Genomic DNA, 19,872 nt, shown 5'->3' with positions numbered 1-19,872 from the left:
CCTCCTGACCTGACCCTGAGTCCCCAACCCCTCAGATGCCCTCACACCTCCATCACTGAGCCTGCCTGCTTTCTAACTAACTCCTAACTAAAGGGCATGGCTTCNCTTCCTCTCTCCATCTCCTTCCTGGCAGCTGCTGTGAGATTTATAGCTTGGCTGCAGTTTTTCTCTTCAGTTCTAATACAACAATCTTTTAGCATCAAAGGTGAAAAAGCAATGGAAAGGAAACCGCCTTACATTTCATAAAAGATAAAAATAAGCGTCCCCACCCCTAACCCTTGAAGGGAAGGAAGGAGCAAACACTGCGACAGTTAACCCCAGGCTGGACTTCCCACTCTCCACACAGAGCCAGGGACCAAGGTGGGGTCACAGAAACCTCTTCTGGAAGACAGGCTCCTCAAATAAGTCCCACAGCTGCCTAATTCTGCCCCAAGCCCAGCCCAAGAGAAAGCCATCATCTTCTCAAGGGAAGGGCCCAGGAGAGGTGGAAGGACCCACTGCTCAGTCTCGGCTCTGATACCCATGTGGTCGCTTGTCAGTACAGCTTCCCATTCGACAGTTCCCATAACCCTCAACTTAAAAAAAATGAGAGAAAAAAAAAAATCCACCACCCCACTCAGGACACTTCCTCCCCCAACAAGTATGGGGAAAATGGGGTACAGCACATTAGGTTCAGGAAAAAACCGGGAACAGAAAAAGAGGCTGGATTGGTCCTCAGCATCTGGTCAGGCTCCCGTGGCCTCCGCGGCTGCCATCCGCTGCTCGCAGGTCTGCCTTCTGCCNTCGTGCCTCAGTGCTTCTCTGCTGCCAGCTCACATCAACCAAGGCTCCGATGGGCGCAAGGAGGTATGGGCGGGGAGGAGGAGGGGACTGGGGGCTGAGGTGCCAAAGGCCCCCGCTCCTGGAGGTTGGGAAGGGCCGATTCATGGTGCTGTTTGTTTGTTCTTCTTCTGGACAGGCCCTGCACCTGACTGTCCCTCTCTCGCTCTCCTGCCACTGACATGTAGAGTTTCGGTGAGCAGAGGCTCCAGCTGAACGCTCCGTGCCACCCGGAGGCTGCGTGGCTGAAGGGGGTGTGTAGGAGACGATGGGAGGGTGGTAGGGCACAAAATTTTGCCCTACCCCCAAAGGGAGAAGAGGTTCAAAATGTCGTGATTAAAAAATGTCAAACACTACCCGCTCTCACGTTAACCCGACCAAGTCTTCCGGAGTTTCCCTGGCACGCGCAGACCCTATCGCTAACTGTCTCTGCCTCTGTGTTTTTCTTCAAGGAGTTGTCGCTCCCAGGCGGGCACAAGCTCCCTTCTTGGTGCTTGAAGGACAAGGGAGTCTGGAGGAAGAGGGCGAGGAGGGGGAGGAGGCAGCGGGCGGGGAGTGGAGGGAGAGAAGGTAGAAGGGTATTTACATCTTGCATGAACTTGCGGCAGACTGGGCGGATCTCTTTGCTCAAGGTAGCACTGAACATCATGACCTGCTTCTCCTGGGGGGTCATGCGAAAAATTTCCTGGACATCCCGACGCATGTCTGCAGGGGAGAAAACACACACACACACACACACACACACACACACACACACACACACACACAGAAGAAGTGAGTCTCTGACATAAGTCTGGTGAGGCCAATGAAACTCTGAGGGGAGCCACTGCAGAGATGTGGCAGTTCCATGATCTCAGGAATGAGCCAGGCTTCGTGGCACATGCCTGTAATCCCAGCATTTAGGAGGCCCAGGCTGGAGGACCAGGAGCTGTGTATACTAGTAACAGCATGGAATAAAGAATGCGCTTAGAAAAAGACTTGGGGTCAAGTTCCACTCCTGTGTTTAGACAAGAAATATGACCGAATCCACAAAATGGGGACAAAGTTCACGAGAGGCTCAGNGGACAGCAGCCCTTAAATATGGAGTATGAGGCTGGACAAAGGTCCAGCAGCCCCGGGNACTTGCTGCTCTTACAGAGACCCACATTAGCTTCCCAGCTCCCACGACTGCCTGTAACTTAGCTCCAGGGCGATTCCATGCCTCTGTCCTCTATGAGCACAAGCATGCATGCACACATACACACTTAAAAATAATAAACTTACATCTGTAATCCCAGAACTCAGGAGGTAGAGGTAAGCAAATCTCTGAGTTTGAGGCCAGCCTGGTTTCTAATGTAATTTCCAGTCCAACTAGTGCTACACAAGAAGACCTATACATACATACATACATACATACATACATACATACATACAGTCTCCAAGAAAACACCACTAAAGGCCCTTTCCCGCTGCTCTCCCTATGCCCGTCTCAGAACTTAATCTCTATACCCGTCCACTGTGCCTTCCACCTTCACCTCTCGCCTCACATACCCTGTTCCATGAGACAGATACAGCCGATCTAATGCTACCAGTGTGCCATCTTGGGACAGTCAAAGGCCATTTGTAAAGACTTTTCTCTAGAGCTACACTCTTTTCTACTCTCCCAACAAAATCAATTCTCTCCCCCACCTCTTTTAAAGATAAGGGCTCACTATGTAGCCCTTGGGATTAAAGGCAGGTTAAGCCTTAAAAAAAAAAAAAAAGATTTTTCAAAAATTTCTCTGTCTAGTCCTGGATATCCTTGAACTGACTCNGTAGACCAGATGGGCCTCCAACTCAGAGACTCGCCTGCCTTAGACTCTTGAAGTGCTTGGATTAAAGGCATGTGCCAAAACTAGCACCTGGAGCTAATTATTTTATTATTTATACTCATCCCATGTACATCTAAGCAACATGAATGCACCTAGTGCTCAAAAAAGCCAAAGGAGGGTTTCAGGCAGCCCTGGAAACCGGAGCTATATATAGGGGTTATATGCTTTCATATGGATGCTGGGAATGAAACGAGGTCCTCTGCAAGAGCAGCCAAGTGCTCTTAACTAACGAGCCATTTCTCTAGCACTCCCAAATGAAACTCTTAATGAAATTTTTCTTTTAACCCCACTTGCAACACTACAACACCAGAAGACATCATCTCCTGTGAACATTTACCAGATGAACTACACAATATAACTCCAGAAACCTGCACACCTAAGAATCCTGATCACGCATGCTATACTGGGATACAAGGGCAGGCACCTGCTGCTCTTGTGTAACACCCAGTACATGGTCCATCCCTAAGGAGAGGGTGGTGGTGAGGACTTGTAGCATCAGCACATTCTGTTCCCTGCTACAGAAAGGAGCACCAGGGGAAGAGAAGGAGGCCCAGAGCCATCAGTCATGGGTGATAGATAAGGGTCGTCCTTGCACACAAGTGCTCCTATGTCAAACATACATCATTTGGCTCAAAGGGCTGCTCCCCAAACCACCTGAGCTGCGGCCTGGGCACCACCACTCACCGAGCTGTTCAAGCATCTTGTCACACTCATCCAAAATAAAGTGTTTAATGTGTTTGAGGTTCAGGCTCTTATTTGATCCAGGGCTATAATTCGGCCAGGAGTCCCCATGACGATGTGTGGGCAGTTTTTCTTCAGCACCTCTTCGTCCTTCTTGATAGACAGACCGCCAAAAAACACTGCCACCTGCCAACCAGGAGAAAGGACAATGTTCCAGTCTCCCAGAATTCTCCCCCATCCCTTTTGTTTGAGACGAGGCCTCACTGTATAGCCCTGGCTGGCCTAGAACTCACTTTGTAGATCAGCCTGTCTGGCACCCAAGTGCAGATTAAAGGCAGTGGGCCACCTTGCCAATACCAGTGTGTCCATTCTGTAGTTGACTGTAAACGAACTATTAGCTTTCAGGCCTGCAGTGACTCCTGTGCCTCCCATAAGAAACAAAGCGACCTCCTCAGCACCAGGGGGCTGAGGGGGATGGAGGAAGGGATGGACACTCAGCTTCTCCGCCTCCACTCAAACTCTAAGACAGGATCGCTCTGCACAGCCCTAGCTGATCTACACAACAAGGCACGTGTGACTCCAAAGTCACAGCTTCCTTACACAAATGAAGAAAGCAAAAAGCCGCCAGCAAGTGTGAGGCGCCACCCAACAATCAAACCACAAGCAAGCTTTCCTAACTGAACTGTCAGACAGTCTCCCTGGTCTGGAGCCTTTGCTTCCTCGGTGCCTGAGATAAAAGTCAAACCATGTGCAACCCACTAGGTGAGTGTGTGAGCTGAGACACCAGCTGAGTGTGAGCTGTAACAGTAGGTGAATGTGAGCTGAGACACTAGGTGAGTGTGTGAGCTGAGACACCAGGTGAGTGTGAGCTGTGACACTAGGTGAGTGCTGGATGTGTGATCTGTGACACGTGGACTTGTCCAATTTCAAGAGGAAAGAAATAACCAGGAACCTTACTCTACAGCAAACCTCTTCCCCTTCTCAATCCTGAATCCCAATGGCTAACACATGCGTACAGGAGCACTCCACTCCTGTTCACAATGTTTTACTGTTATCAATTAAGCTTTCAGACATAGTTACAAATACTGAGGGAAAAGGGAGCTAAAACTAAGGGAGGGACTAGACAGCCCCCTAGAGGACACTGTGCTGCACAGCCAAGGAGAAGTACAGATGATTCTGATTTTATGATTGTGTGTGTGTGTGGGGGGGGGGNAAAAAAAAAAAAAAAAAAAAGAAAAAGAAATAACCAGGAACCTTACTCGACAGCAAACCTCTTCCCCTTCTCAATCCTGAATCCCAATGGCTAACACATGCGTACAGGAGCACTCCACTCCTGTTCACAATGGTTTACTGATATCAATTAAGCTTTCAGACATAGTTACAAATACTGAGGGAAAAGGGAGCTAAAACTAAGGGAGGGGCTAGACAGCCCCCTAGAGGACACTGTGCTGCACAGCCAAGGAGAAGTACAGATGATTCTGATTTTATGATTGGGGGGGGGGGGCTAACCAGCTAATCTGCAGGCTCCTACACCAAACCCAGCCTCAGACTTGATCCCAACCCTCAGAGCATTTTGAGTAGCACAAGGGTGTTGTGGGTCCTGCAGAGAAGGACTGCAGCTTTGCCACCCTCCCCCTCTGTTTTGAGACTTTAGCCCCGGGCAGCCTTCAACTCCAGCAAACGCCCACCTCAACCTCCCAGGCCTTGGGAATACAGGAATGAGCCACTGATCCAGCTTCAGTTCCCCACTATTAGATCCAGCAGAAAGGACGGCTCAGCCAAGGAGCTGAAAGTCTGTTAGTTTCTTGGTAAGGTATGATAATGACACACAACCAGAGGCACAGACACACAGACATAGACAACGCCTCCAGATCACAAACCATTTTCAAACTCCTAGGAGAAAGATATATAAACACGCTAAAATGTTTCACACAGAGGCCAGTAAGCTTGCACACAGACAGGTTAGGAAAACAATGTCTAATTCTCGGTTATGCCGAGCAATGGAAACCTCGGAGATCACAAGATCTCTGGCCTCCTTTAGCATTTTGCACATACTGCCTTCCCTTTTCTTCTTCTAGAATTCCCCCTTTTAAATCTGTCATGCTGGGCGGTTGCGGAGATGGTCGCCTTTAATCCCAGCAGAGGCAGAGGAAGGTGGATTTGACTCAAAGGTCAGCCCAGACTGATGCAAGCTGCTCTTTCCCCACATGGCACAGCACAGACCCAATAGGACCAGATCTGAGATGAGAGCCTGTGGATCCCTCCTCTGTGTGGATCCTGCAATCCAGGGTTAGTTGGGGAAAGATGGGGAGAACTTCACAGAGGCCCCTGGAAGGAGGCAGGCGCTCAGGAGTGTTTAGTTCATCTGCTTAGCCCATAGAGTCCTGAGAGTAGGGCCCTTGTTGTGTCTTGTTGAGACAAGAATGGGAAAACACCTCCTATTGCTGTCACACATGGGCATCCATGAGGAGAACAAGACAGACAGACAGAACTCTCAGGAACAAGAATAGGCCCAGTCCTCCTTACAAACTAAAGATGAATGAAAAGACATAGAACACAAAGTAAAGAGCCACAGTCAAGACAGCAGCCTGGGCTGCTCATAATCTCGAGGACAGGACAAGGCTCTGGCCATCCTGTGTCCCTGTGATCACAGACTCTCAGCGTGTGCTTCACAGTGATGAAGAGAGCAGAGCCTGGAGGTGACAGAGCTGGGGGTGACCCCATCTTGGACAACAAAGAGCTCATCTGGGTACAGCCCTGTTCACACTCAGGTCCCACAGCCTCATCCTGTCCCAACAGATGCACACAGTACAGTGACACAGATTCTGGAAGGTTCTCCATCTGCCAGTTATGCCCTCCACAAAGTCTAAGAATTCTCAATCCTTAAATTTACCTGCCAGTCAACCCTCAGGTCAAGGATGGGAAAATGAAGTTCACATTCAGATTCTTTTTTTTTAAGTATTTTTTTAAAATATTTTATTTATATGAGTACACTGTAGTTATCTTCAGACACACCAGAAGAGGGCATCAGATTCCATTATAGATGGTTGTGAGCCACCATGTGGTTCCTGGGAATTGAACTCAGGGCCTCTGGAAGAGCAGTCAGTGCTCTTAACCTCTGAGCCATCTCTCCAGCCCAGGGCTGTGTTTCTTACCCACTGTGTGGTTCTCAACCTTTGAAGCGAGAGCTTCCTCTCCAAGAAGCACACATCACTCTGACAGATTTTCACATTCATTTCAGTGGGTTTGTAAAACTTTGATGGCTGTTACAGGTGTCAGGTAAAGCAAGGCCCTGGCTTTGGAAAGGACTGTCCCGGCCATATTTAGCTTCCTGGGATCCTCAGGCCTTGGCTTGTTGGGCCTGGTGCAGTTGGTCTCATTGTTTTCCCTGACTCCGATGCTGTTCACGCTTGTTCTCGAAGCTGTCCCTTGGAAGCAGGAACACCATCTTTACCCTGAGCACCTGTGGTACTGTCATCTCACTGGCTGAGCTCGAGTCCCCATCCTGGTGCCCCATACTGCCCAGTGTGGAGAGCAGAGGGTATGAGAGGCATCCCCTCTGTGGCCAGAGATCAGTTCTCTAAGTGTTAGTTTGGGGCCATGGACTTAGAGGTTAGCAGAAGGAGACTGGCTGGGGCGTGACTGTCAGGAGACAACAGTTGAAGTGGATGTGGGGGCAGCAGTCAGTAGGGAGGGCTTTTCTTGTGCCCTGTGCCCCATCTTCAGTGCCTGTTCAGGGTGCTCCTCCCTGCCTGGAGGTTGGGTGTGTGGTCTTGTGAGCTCTGATTACTAAGCTGTGCTGAGTCTCCACATCCACGGGGTCAGTGCGAGACCCATCCACGTCTCTCTCTGTCTCGGTAGTATCCATTCGAGGACCTCTTCTGCAGCCAGCACTATGCCCTTCTCGCAATTCTTCCGTGAGTATCTTTACATTTGTGAATTTTTCATCCTGTCTGGCTTGGCTGCACATGACCTGTTCCACGCTGTCATGGGCTGCCCGCTCTCCATGACACTGGTGAGCTTCCAAATTCTGGGCCTTTGCACAGGCAGACAGCAACTCCTGGAGAATGAGTGTTCTCTAAGCCTTGGCCCTGGAGCTCCCATCCCAAGCTCAGCCCCAGCTTTTGCTGTGGGGAACTTACATAAGTGTGGCTTGTGAGCAGGTCAGGCCACTTGAAGTGACTGTGGACAGGGAAGAAGCTTGTCTCCCTGGCCAGTGCCTTGTCCCCAAAGAAATGTGCATCTGTTTGCCTACAGCCACTTGAACAACAAGGTAACATTCATTTGTCTGCCACAGAAACACCTGGAGTCCTACTTGGCTCTGACACACCAGGATGGGGGACCCAAGCTCAGCCAGTGAGATGACAGCACCACGGGTTTTTCTCTGTATCCACATTGTTCTCCGGTTCCACAACATAGCAGTGAAGAGGGACGTCCCTGCCCTGGACAGGTCACTGAGCTCTGGTCCTTGGTGTCCTGATGCGGTCAGCTTTTTATGTTACGCAAACAACTCCATCCTGACTCTGGGCTCTGCCTCACCTGATGCCCTTCACTCTTATTCCCATTCCTGTGTCCCAGGGGCAGCATTGGCGTCGGGCACACCCACTCACCGTCACCCTGAAGGGTGCTGTGCTCCCTGGGCAGACTGCACCCCAGTCAGCTGACCTTTGACTCTGATTAAGCCTGCAGGTACTGGGAGCAGGCGCTTGCCTTGCTGTTGCCTCGGTTTGAGCTGATCCTGGAGATGAATGTCCACAGTGTCCACAGCACTGACCCCCAGCGCCTTGGGGGACTGGACACTCTGCCCCACTATGTAAGGGCAGACGAGGGTAACCAGAGGGTCTTGTGGTCACACTGAGTGGTGGGTTGGGTACTGCCGAAGGAGCCAACTTAGGCAGACAACTCCTGTCCTGACTGGGAACAGGAGTTTCTGGGGCAGCTGGGGGTTGTGTCTGCCAGGAAGGCAGGTGTAGGCCTTCGCTTCTTGCTCTGAGATCATTCTGGCAGTCAGCCCAAGTCACTCAGCTGATCCGTGGATTTGGTAGTTCCTGGAAGATATCAGTGGAGTCCCTGAGTTAGGATGTAATATGGAGTTTTACCAACTTCCGAAATGGAACCAGCATCATCCAGGTGACCGACCACTCCCATCCTTTGCCTGTGTCCCATGGCTGTCTGTTTCCTTGCTCTTTCCCCTGGGCTCCACATCACACAAATGCCCTGAAGGCCAACAAGCATCTGTGCCTGAGATTCTGGTGACGCTCTGACAGCTCAGGTCACCATGAGTCTGACCCTGACTCTCCTCTGTGCAGGGGGCGCTGACCCAGCTGACCCAGCTCAACCATGTCTTCCACCAGGTGCTGTCTCAGCACCTGCTCCGCGCACTCCCGACCAGGACCAAACTCATCAACATCCATCATCTCATGGTAGAGCTGACGAAACACAAGCCGAACTTCTGATTCAGACCTGCCGGGGCCCTAAGCTCCCGTGGACTCTCTGGGTCACACACTGTCACCTGGGAACCCTTTCCCATCCCTTTTGTCTCCACGGCTTCCACACACCCCACTCAGCCTCCATTGCCAGGACTCTGCCTCAACAGAGTGCACCCAAGGCCACCACCTGGGCTTCTGAGTGAGGTGACCTTCATTTCCAGTTTGGTCAGCTCCTCTGCTGTTCACTCACAGCCTGTGAGCTTCCACCACCCCAGGCTATGACTGACCCTCAGCTCTTAGGACAGAGCGGTGCAGGCCACCCTGTAGCTGATCTGCAGGCTCTGCTGGAACAGTGACATCACCTCGTGGCGGGGCTCACACTGTGGCAATAATAAGTACTTACAGTGCTGGGACTGTGTCCTCTCCTTTGTCCCTGGGCCTTTGAATTCTCCAGCATGTCTTTATTGTAGACCTAGTCAGTTCCTGGTGGGCATCAGGAAGAGGGTGGGATAGTACCCTGAGGTCTGTTGCTGCTTCTCGCTGATGGGTGGCAGAGCTGCTCAGGAGGGGACTGTAGCTCTCCAGGAGGGTGGCACGAGTCACAAGGCCTGGGAATGTGATAGCTTTGGGTGCTGTCCTGAGGGCTGCCATGGGAATAATCCACACAGACTCTGAGGTTGTCTGTTACAGCCCCTAAGTGGCTGTCACAGCTCCTTTGAGGATGGAGGGCCTATAACACCTGCAGCCATGCATCGAGGTGGGGTGGACCTGGCTCCAAAACAGATTCTGTCTTTTTCATGTGACCCAGACCCTTCCCACTGCCCTCTGCCACACCTCTGTAAGAAGTTTGCAGACTCCAGAGCAGTGGTTCTCAACCTTCCTAATACTGTGACGCTTTAACACAGTTCCTTGTGCTGACCCCAACCTTAAAGTTATTTTCAGTGTTACTTCATAATTGTAATTTTGCTACTGTTAAGAATACTAATATAGGGCTGGTGAGATGGCTCAGTGGGTAAGAGCACCCGACTGCTCTTCCAGAGGTCCAGAGTTCAAATCCCAGCAACCACATGGTGGCTCACAACCATCCATAATGAGATCTGGCACCCTCTTCTGGAGTGTCTGAGGACAGCTACAGTGTACTTACATATAATAAATAAATAAATCTTTAAAAAAAAAGAATACTAATATAAATATCTGTGTTCTCTGATGGACTGAGCAACCCTGTGAAAGGGTTGTTTGACCCCCAAAGGGGTCATGACCCACCGGTTCTAGAGTGAAGGTACATGCTTGACCAAGTTGTTTGGTATTGAGACAGGGTTTCTCTGTGCAGCCCTGGCTGTCCTGGAACTCACTCTGTAGACCAGGCTGTCCTTGAACTTAGAGACCCACCTGCCTCTACCTCCCAAGTGCTGGGACTGAAGGTGTGTGTTTCTACAGCCTGGCAACCTTGACCAAGTCTTGAACAGAAGCTAGGCTTGTTTGTAGACCTGTAACCCTGTCTAATTAGGGGCCAGAAGCACTGGATGGAAAGCCTGCTTCAGTTACAGAGTAAGTTCAAGGCCAGCCTGGACCATGTCTTAAAAGTATAGGTTTGGATACAGCTCAGTGGCAGGAAGCCGTCCCTAGGTCCTATGTACAGCGTGGGGGAAATTCCAGATGAAAGATGCTGTCAAGGAAAAAAAGAGTAATTTGAGGTTATTTCCTTTACCCCATTCACTTCCCAGGGCCTTGGCTGGGGAGCCTAAGTCCACCCCGACCAGGCCCAGGGCATCCATGCTTCTTTCTCACTTATTACAACTTTCCCACCTACTCCACCACCCGCTTCCAGGTGTCAGACCTGGGGATCCCAGTCTTCTGGTTTTACCTTATAGACCCGGTTGTTCTGGAACTTGCTATATGGTTGAAGAATGCAGAGATCCGCCATCCCGAGGGCTGGGATTGAAGACATTCCCAGAGAAGCCCAGGACCCTTTCTTTGGGTGGTCACATCAAGCTCAGCTGGTGTGTAGTTCAGTGAGGACATGGTCAGCAGGCAGGAAGCCCTGGGTTAAATCCTGGGCAACAGCAACCACAAAAGGAAAAACAACTAATGCTGTGCTGTGGCGGGCTGCGCAGGGGATACCTGGTTTCTTAGTGTGGCCCTTCCTCAGTGTGACCCGGACAGCTTCGCGGGCTTGTGAAGCTGCCCAGCAGTTCCTGGACTCTGCAGTCTACAGTCTGGAGGGACATTTGACATAGAGCCCAGTCCATCCCTAAGATTCTTGGGAGCTGCGATGCGGCTCATGGCCGCCAGGGGGCAGCAGGACACAGGAGTAGGAGCGGCTCCAGTTCCTGATCACCTAAGTGGCTGTGAGCTTTGAATGCTGGGGAAGGCAGGGAGTTGTGGTCGCCTATGCCCGCTTCATACCGAAGCAGCCAGGGATTTTCCTTTCAGCCCCAAATCCTCTGGTTTGTGGTTTTCACGGGTCCTTATGATCTTCGGGCTGAAACTCAACTTCTGAGCGAGATTACACCTTGGGCTCCTCACCCCATTTTTACTCAACACCACATTCTCCAGTCACAGTGACATAGACACACATAGACAAACACACATACCCACAACATACACACCACGGCATACTGAGGTGAGGCAGGAGGATCAAGAATTCAAGGTCTAGACTGGAGAGAAGACTCAGAGGTTGAGAGCATTAACTGCTCTTCTGTAGGTCCTGAGTTGAATTCTCAGAAATCACTTGATGGCTCACAACCATCTATAATAGTATCTGGCGCCCTCTTCTGGTGGACAGGGACACATGAAGGCAGAACACTGTACATAATAAATCTTAAATAAAATAAAATAAAATAAAAATTCAAGGTCAACCTGAGCTACAACAAGTCATACAACACAAACAGCATAAATGAACAAACACACAGGCTCCATAAACCAGCAGCATCAGGGGCCACTCTGTAGGGGGAGTTGTGTCGATTTCTCCCTTCCCTTGCTGAATCCCTAAGATCAATGTGTACATCTAGTGCAGGGGACCCTAGGGTCCTGCAGTAGGGTTTGGAGGTGTTCCTACATGATGTATTGACCCCCAATACTGTTCAGAGACTTCTTTCTTTACAGAAATCTTCTTTCAATCATTTCCTTTTCATTCTTTTAAAAAATATTTTTATGTATATGGGTTTTTTGCCTCCAGTAAGTCTTGACCCACAAGCATGGAGTGCCCCAGGTGGCCAGAAGAGAGCGCCCTATCCCATCTAAGGCTGGAGTTACAAGTGGGTGAGAGCTGGGAACTGAACCCAGGTCCTTTGGAACAGCAGTAAGCATTCTTCACCTCTGAACAATCTCTGCAGCTCCATAATTTTACTCGGAAGTGACGACATCGTTATTTATATGCCTTGGCGCTCTGTGATTCTTTTCTCTGCAGCACAGGGCCTCACTCAGGCCTGAGCCACCTAACTACCCTGCAGAGAAGGTTTGAACAGGAGAAGCCCTGGGTTCCTCAGGGTCACAGAGTCCACGAGAAGGAGCTTCCCAATCTGTCCCCACAGTGCTCAGTCTACAAAAACGTCTGATGTCCTCCAGCACCAATGCAGCATTGCTAACATAACCCACACATGGAACATTCCAGATGCCCTGTGTAGGTTTATATTTTCCCAAACCTACTTTAATAAGCTTTCTTAATGTTTTAACCTCTCTTCTAGCTCCCCACCAACCAGAGGAAGTAGAAAGGAAAGATTTTTAGGGCAAAGGAGGGTGTGGACCTGTTTAGAAATAGTTGTTTGGGGAGAGTCTAATCTGCACGGTCAGGATATCAGCAATTGAGTTCACACCAGTCAACAATGGCAGTTTAATCCAGAAGCAATTTGAGGTTGTACCAATCAGCCTGAGTCTGCAGAATCAGGAAGAAGCTGCCAGAACAGCATCAGAAGTTCTTAGGTTCGTTTCTCTACAAAGTCATGACAAACGATCAGCAAAGAAGGCAAGGTTAACCAATGCCACAGCATCGTCTGTGAAGACCAGCATCAGCAAAGCCCAACGAGGACCAGCAAAGAGTAACAAGGTGAACCAATGCCGAACAGTTTCGTCTGTGGTCTGTTGGATTATATTCATAACCTTTTCAAACATCATGTGTTCTCTCAAGAGGGCATCTCTGAAGCCCTAACAAAACATCGCATGTCCCTTTTCCAGGCAGAAAAGCACCACAAGTCTGCTTCAGCAAAAACATCCTGTCGTAAGAGTTTCCAGAAAAAAACATCACACGACACAACTGAGTCCCAAAGAAACCAGAAATTTCCTCTTCAGGCCTCTGTCTCCTAGATTTAGGTCCTCAGATCAGAGGGCTGTGTTCCAAAAAGGTTTCTTGTACTCCACCCATCTGTATTTTTCAACAGATAGTCTCTAATTCCATCTTTATCCTAAAGTTTTAGACAGGGCCTTTGCAATAACAGAGAGCTGTTGTCAGCTGACTGGATTTTAAACATTGGGAATGTGGCTCAGTAAGTTCAGTGCCCACCTTGTATACTGCAGGCTCCGGGTTTGATTTCTCAACACCTCCAAAAACAGGGCAGTTGCACCCACCTGGTATGGTGAGGTGTGTCAGGTAGAGGTGCTTGCCACCAAGTCTGACCACCTGAGTTCAGTTCTCTAGAACCCACGTGGAAAGACAGAACTGGGTATCCAATGTTGTCTTCTGACTCCCCCTGCCCCCAACACACACCACACTGGGGAGGGCCCTCATTCACACATGGTACACATAAAGCAATAATATAAATACATAACACATAAAAGAGTTTAAAATCTCCGTGATTATCCTTGCATGGGATTCCCTTCTATCCTCCTGGCTGCTTCTCATCACAATGTGGGTTTTGGACATAGGTAAGTCTGGAGGAATACTGGACACAACTTTTATATACATGTCCTTATACATGGGTGTCCTTATTAATATGTGTTTCCATGTCCTTCAATATGAAACGATCATGGTTCCTTTTTTTATTTTGTTCCACTGATTTAATAATTATGTGTAGGGATATGCATGTCATGATGCCCGTGTTAAGCTCAGAGGATAACTTATAGGAGTCAGGTGTCTCCATTCACCATGTGGCTTCCATGGATCAAACTCAGGGAGCCAAGCTTGGTGGCAAGAACCTTTACACTCTGAGCCATCTCTATGCTCCCCTTGGAGACCATCGGGCTTGAACATTTCCTTTGGAAAGTTCCTTAATTCCTGGACTTGGCACATACAAGAGATGCCCACCATGACATCAGAAAAAGCATTTCCTGGCCACATAGGTACCAGCATTGCCTTGGGCAACTCTGGAGAACCAAGCCTTCTTGCCCAGGTCCCACCTGTTTCAGTGTCAGTGCCAGCTGCCACCTGTGAGAGGACAAACCTTTTACATTCAGATTCCATTTTAGAGAATTTGAATGCAGGCAAACTAACAGCCTTGTACCTAGAATTAGTTTCTAAGTTACCTCCCAACAAACCCTAGGCTAACCCCCAAGAAAAGCTGTGACTCCAGGTTACTGCCCCCCCCCGAAGACCTTCATCTCCAGGTTACAAGTCCATCACCTGTCTAATGACCATCAATACAGAGGGAAGCAGAAGTTAAGTTTATGATATGACTCCCAGCAACAGCCAATTATGTCAAATACCGCAGTAGCTCTCCAATGAGATGCTTGCACACTCACCCCGCCCCACTTGCTGCTTATGATAAAGCCTTGCCTGATAGATATTCAGGCTCCTCCTCACCAAAACTGTCCTGCATGAGGGTGGTACTCTGCGGGGCCTGAGCTAGCTCAAATAAAAAGGCCCTACTGTGACTACATCAGAACAGCTGCTGTCTGGTTTTGGGGGATCGATGACATTTCCCTGGCACTATACCTGGAAGATCCCGTTTTGCCCTGAGAGCTAGGGTGTCACTGTCTGTGTCAGTTACTGTGGTCCTCTGAATAAGATGGCCCCATATTCTTGGTCATTTGAATACTTAGTCCCCGGTTGGTGCCCTTTGGGGAAGCTTAGGAGGTGTGGCCTTACTGGGGGAAGTATGTCACTAGGGGCATGGTTGGAGGTGTGAGCTCTCAGCTGTTCCTGCTGCTATGCCTGGGGTTTGCTGTTGTTATGTTGAAGGCCTCTTAACTCTTTGGGACCCTAATCCCCAGATAAACCTTCTAGAAGTTTCCTTGGACTTAATGTTTTACCACAGCAACAGGAAAGTAACCAATACAGTTCCCTTTTCCATCACTGTGGCTTAATATTTGACAAGACACAGCTTAGGGAGAAGGGGCATATCCTGGCTTATTGTAGTCCCTAACTCTAAATCTGTCAAAATGGCGGCAGGCCCTTCCTTCTGCTCCAGTCTAGGGGCCACCTCAGTAAAATGTCCCACAAGAGCTGTCCAAAATGGGGGCTCCTGTCAAAAGGGCAGCTGCACCACATCTCCTTGGCCTACAGGTCTCACAGGAGCTGTCCAGTGTGGTTACACCTTCTTTCCCCCTTCAGCCTGCAGCCTTGGTGAAACACCACAGGAGCTGTCTACAGTGGCAACAACTCTCTTGTCCCCTCCTATCCCCAGCAGCCCCACAGAAATGCCACCTTAGCAAAAGTCAGCTGCATCTGGGAAGGACTTCCCACTCTAACCCATGGGCCTGATATCAGGGGAAAGGGGGTGAAAAAAGAAAAAACCCTAGCAATCCCTGAGCAGAAAAATCCCATGACAGTGACATGGTTCAGCCTGCCAAGGGTGGATGGGAGGACTAGAATTCTTTTATAAGCAAGTTGGACCTTTGATAGAGCCCCCCCCCCACGCTTCTTGGTTTGTAGGAACAGCAGAGAAGCATCTGGCAGTACACAGGTAAAACAGAAATCTAGGAAGGAGAGCTAAGGAGCCCTCTTGGTATTGGAGGAGCTCAAGAGAAAGATAGACTAGCTCAGGAGAATGACACAGATAGAAAGAGATTTCTAAAGAGCTGGCAGTTTAGTTGTAGATTTAGGCTTGTAAATATGTGTATCATGTATAGTTAGAAAATAATCTTTCCTTTCTGAGCTGGCAAGTTTTACCTAAGCAAATGCCTCCCTTGTCTTTTTTTTTTAAAAAGAATTATTTATTTATGTATATAAGTACACTGTAGCTGTCTTCAGACACATGAGAAGAGGGATCTAACCATTATAGATGGTTGTGAACCAGTGTGGTTGCTGGGAATTGAACTCAGGACCTCTAGAAGAGCAGTCCATGCTCTTAACCGCTCAGCCATCTCTCCAGCTCTTGCCTCCTGTGTCTCTAGTACTATAAATATTAGATGATTTAAATGGTTACAGGCCTATGAACAGGACTTTCCCCTCCCGCAATACAGAGCTATGCACAATGCAGAGCAACAACAGGCCTATGAGCAGACTTTAAGAAAGCCTATGCTGAATACTGCACCCTGCATGCCCAGGTCAGGGATGAAAGTCCCAGGTCCACAAAGCTGGGGGTGGAGATTAAGAGACTTCAGGGAGTTAACTCCAGAACACAAGGTGCTTAGATAAGATAGTCCAGGTTCAGGAAGCTGTACCCATTGACAGGAGAGAGAAGCAACATTGCTATGTTCTTATCTCAGCTGTGGATGTGCTCCTGAGAGATGAGCAGTCAGACCACACCAGACACCTGAGAACCCTGGGACAGACACTGGAAAGAAAGAAGCAGAAATCACAACAGTAGCATGGCTACAGGGAGTGCCAACAGCACCTTCATGACTGCATCATTAGAAGCTAAACCAAATGGGTGGGAGGAAATGTAGTGTGACTTATCTTGTGCACTGGGCCCATTAAAGTTTCCCCAGTTGAATCTAGACTCTCCAGCCCTGAGGGCTCATAATCCTGGGGACAGGACAAGGCTCTGGTGTTCCCTGTGTCCTTGTGACCACAGACTCTCAGCATGTGCCTCGTAGTGAGGGAGAGAGCAGAGGCCAAAGGTGACACAATCAATATAAAATATCAATTAGTCCCACAGTCCCATCCTCTCCCAACAGATACACACAGCATAGTGACACAGATTCTGGAAGATTCCTCATCTGCCATTTATTTCTTAAAACAAACAAACAAACAAATAAACAAACAAATAAACAAACAAAAAACCTCCAAGTATTCTCAATCCATCAATGCAACAAGCAATAAACCCTCAGGTCAGGATGTTAATAATCAAGGTCACATTCAGATTCTTATTCTCAGTGTGTGAGGAGCTGCAGCTCAGGGCAGCATGGAGCGGGAGCGCTCTGGGGGCTGTCCCTGTCTAGGGTAAAACAAAACAAATGTATATGCATATGTAAATGTATGTATTCATATCACAGTACAACTCAGGTTCCCAGAAGATTTCTCTGGAGGAGTATTATGGATTCCCAGAGCTCCTAACATCTCCAGCTTCACTTTAATGGCCTCAGGACAATCCTGTCCCCTACACTAACTTGGATCCGGAGCGTAGTCTCTTACTTTTCCACCTGTGAGAAGAAAAGCTGTGAGAGTTCAAGGAAGATCTTGACACGAGGAAGTTCCCAGAACTGACAGCTGACCCAGTTGGAGACAGTAGCAATGAGGGGTGTGGCCGTGTTTCCCAATAATGAGCAGAGCACACTGCTAAAGGAGGCTGAGAGAAAACTCAGACCCTGCCCTTTCCTACCTGTGTGTCTCCTCCTCTTCAGCACAAAAGCCACCACAGCTCCAATGATAATCACAGCTCCAAGGACAACCAGAACAGCAATGATTACCATGTGGGAGTCTGTGGGTGGAGGAGGATCTGGGAAGGACAGGTACAGGAAATGAAGGTGAGGGCTATGATCCCAGCTCTCAGCCCTGAGCAGCTCAGGGTCTGCAGAAGGCTCCAGCTTTCCCTGACCCCAGCTCTGCACCAACACCCTCCTTACCCCATCTCAGGGTGAGGGGCGCAGACAGCCCCTCATGTTCCACATGGCATATGTAATTCTGCTCCTTCCCAACAGGCACCACCACAGCTGCCCACTTCTGGAAGGTTCCATCCCCTGCAGGCCTGGTCTCCACAANCTCCATGTCCTGGGTCAGCTCCTCCCCATTCAACTGCCAGGTCAGGGTGATGTCAGCAGGGTAGAAGCCCAGGGCCCAGCACCTCAGGGTGACATCACCATGAGATCTGGGGTGATGGGTCACATGTGCCTTTGGGGGATCTGTGTGGAAGATTTAAGAAATCACACAATTAACATGACAAACTGAAATCTACAGAAGACAAAGATAATCAGTAATTACACTGAACTATGTGTCTGTATGAACACGTCAACTGTCATGGCACTAGTGACCTGCAGGCAACGCTGGTCTCTTCAACACAGAACTGCACATTTTCCTGGAGGACTCAGAAGCTAAGAGGGAATTCACATGAGCCAGTGGGTCAAACATGGCTATCCTTATGTGATGTTCAATAGCATGACAGAGGTAGTCAAAGAATGGAAGAGGGAATGGAAAATAAGTAATTTTTTTTTTTTTGCACCATCACCACCCGGCCCAAATTTGAGTTCTAAGGGGTAGTGAGCTGATAATATTTTTGAAAAAGCAAATCACCAAATTACAACTATAATATTTACCATTTTCACAAACTTTCATTGCCAATAACAATGTAATACAGAAAATATTACAATACTGATTGCTTGAATTACTAGAAAATATTTTCTGATTATTAATGATGTAAAGCTATGGTGACATAATGTAAGACTTAATGTAGCCCAACATTCTAAAAATTAAACTACTATTGCTTTTTGTGGATACCAATGAACAGATTTGAGGTCCTATAGCATTTGTCACTGTGCATGCTGTGGTATAGAGTGAACTTTGTTCTTTACATTTCTTGAGTGATTAACAGTATAAAGAAAAGATGAGGATACACACATGTATGCACGCAGGTAGTTATGTCAGGATGAGGAGGTGGTGCTAAGATTCATAAAATGTACATGTGGATAGCTAGATTACTGAGGCTACAACAAATTAAATAGCTATGTTGCATACATGCATCCACAGTTCAAGGTTTTCTCATATCCTTCATTCTGCACTTGGTATGTGCACTATAAGAGTAAAAATCAGACCAAGAAAAATAACTTAGTTGTGGTCAAATGATTAGGTGGTAGCTATAATAAACTTCACAGATTTAGGAAAAGTGACTTTGAGGATGCCATGTGTGGACCTGGTGTTCATCACAATGTTTAAACCTCAGAACACTTCATGAAAGATTATGTGCTTGTTCTCCCATGCATGATAGGAAGCAGAAGGTTGTTATTCTCCCAAAAACCACACNGTAACCTAACTGACTCACACTCTGGCACCTTAGTATAGAATAATTGCCTAATCACTACCTAAATAAACTCCTCACTCATGGTAATTACACCTACAGAGGGGTTCCTTATAAGCCNGCTCTATTGCTGAATTATTTGTTTTGACAGAGGTTTCTCATATGACCCAGGGTGGTCTCTAACTTGCTATGTAGTTAAGGATGATCCTGAACGTNTGACCCTGATTCTTAAGCCTCCTAAAAAGAGGATTACAGGTATGTGCTGCTGTGTCCTAAAGAAGACTATTTTTTTAATATTTTTATTAGGTATTTTCCTCATTTACATTTCCAATGCTATCCCAAAAGTCCTCCATACCCTCCCCCCAACTCCCCTACCCACCCACTCTCGGAAAATAAGNAATTTAATATGTGTTTGAGTTCATATCAAAATCAGAAATTAGAGCCATATGCTACTGAAAGGNTGCCACCACTGAGATGCAACCACTGTGGTCTCTTGTTCACCAACATTAACTGTCAGTCCAAGTGAANAGCCATCGCAAAGTGTGTAGCAGAAACGTGGTGAACCTCTGACACTCAGCCAGAGAAAATGACTCCNGGCCCTTGACTCTAGAGAACAAGGTACAGGTGTGTTACACAGGATCNAGTACTCACTGGAACACAGTGGGCTCACAGGATGTGTGGATCTTCCCTCTCACTCAGCCCTGGAATTTAGAAGACCCTGTCTCTCAGAGAGTCCAAGTCCTGATTCACTGGGGGGAGCACTGTAACTTGTGGGACAGAGGGAGAGCAGGAGGCTTCTGGATGTTTAGTTCTGACAGGAAACAGTCT

The 19,872-nt window shown here is 48.4% G+C and overlaps 1 protein-coding gene, 1 non-coding gene and 1 pseudogene across 3 annotated transcripts in view; 1 reads left to right on the top strand and 2 right to left on the bottom strand.

Annotated features, from left to right (window-relative positions):
- Positions 1–3,223: 3,223 nt before the first annotated feature.
- LOC115029841 lies at positions 3,224–3,299 on the bottom strand. Its single transcript, XR_003835397.1, has one exon. It is a non-coding gene; the product is annotated as a small nucleolar RNA SNORD83 (small nucleolar RNA).
- A 3,455-nt stretch (positions 3,300–6,754) lies between these two features.
- Positions 6,755–8,806, top strand: LOC115029740 (annotated as a pseudogene).
- An 8,215-nt stretch (positions 8,807–17,021) lies between these two features.
- The window catches only part of LOC110312424 (H-2 class I histocompatibility antigen, D-B alpha chain-like), a 4,749-nt gene continuing 1,898 nt past the window's right edge, over positions 17,022–19,872 (bottom strand). Inside the window, exons 4-6 of one of the 2 annotated variants that reach the window (XM_021185998.2) lie at positions 17,660–17,935; positions 17,416–17,532; positions 17,023–17,236 (exon numbers count right to left, since the gene is read on the bottom strand). In XM_021185998.2, the coding sequence (XP_021041657.1) occupies positions 17,199–17,236; positions 17,416–17,532; positions 17,660–17,935 (431 nt within the window). In that variant the 3' untranslated portion in view covers positions 17,023–17,198. Of the gene's footprint in view, positions 17,533–17,659; positions 17,936–19,872 lie in introns of both variants that reach the window. The other variant, XM_029471125.1, reaches the window with a different exon arrangement.

This window comes from Mus caroli, chromosome 17 (genome assembly GCF_900094665.2).
Source record: "Mus caroli chromosome 17, CAROLI_EIJ_v1.1, whole genome shotgun sequence".
NCBI classification, from domain to species: Eukaryota; Metazoa; Chordata; class Mammalia; order Rodentia; family Muridae; genus Mus; species Mus caroli.
Note: the sequence above shows the minus strand (reverse complement) of the source record. Positions and strands in the feature narration are given on the sequence as shown.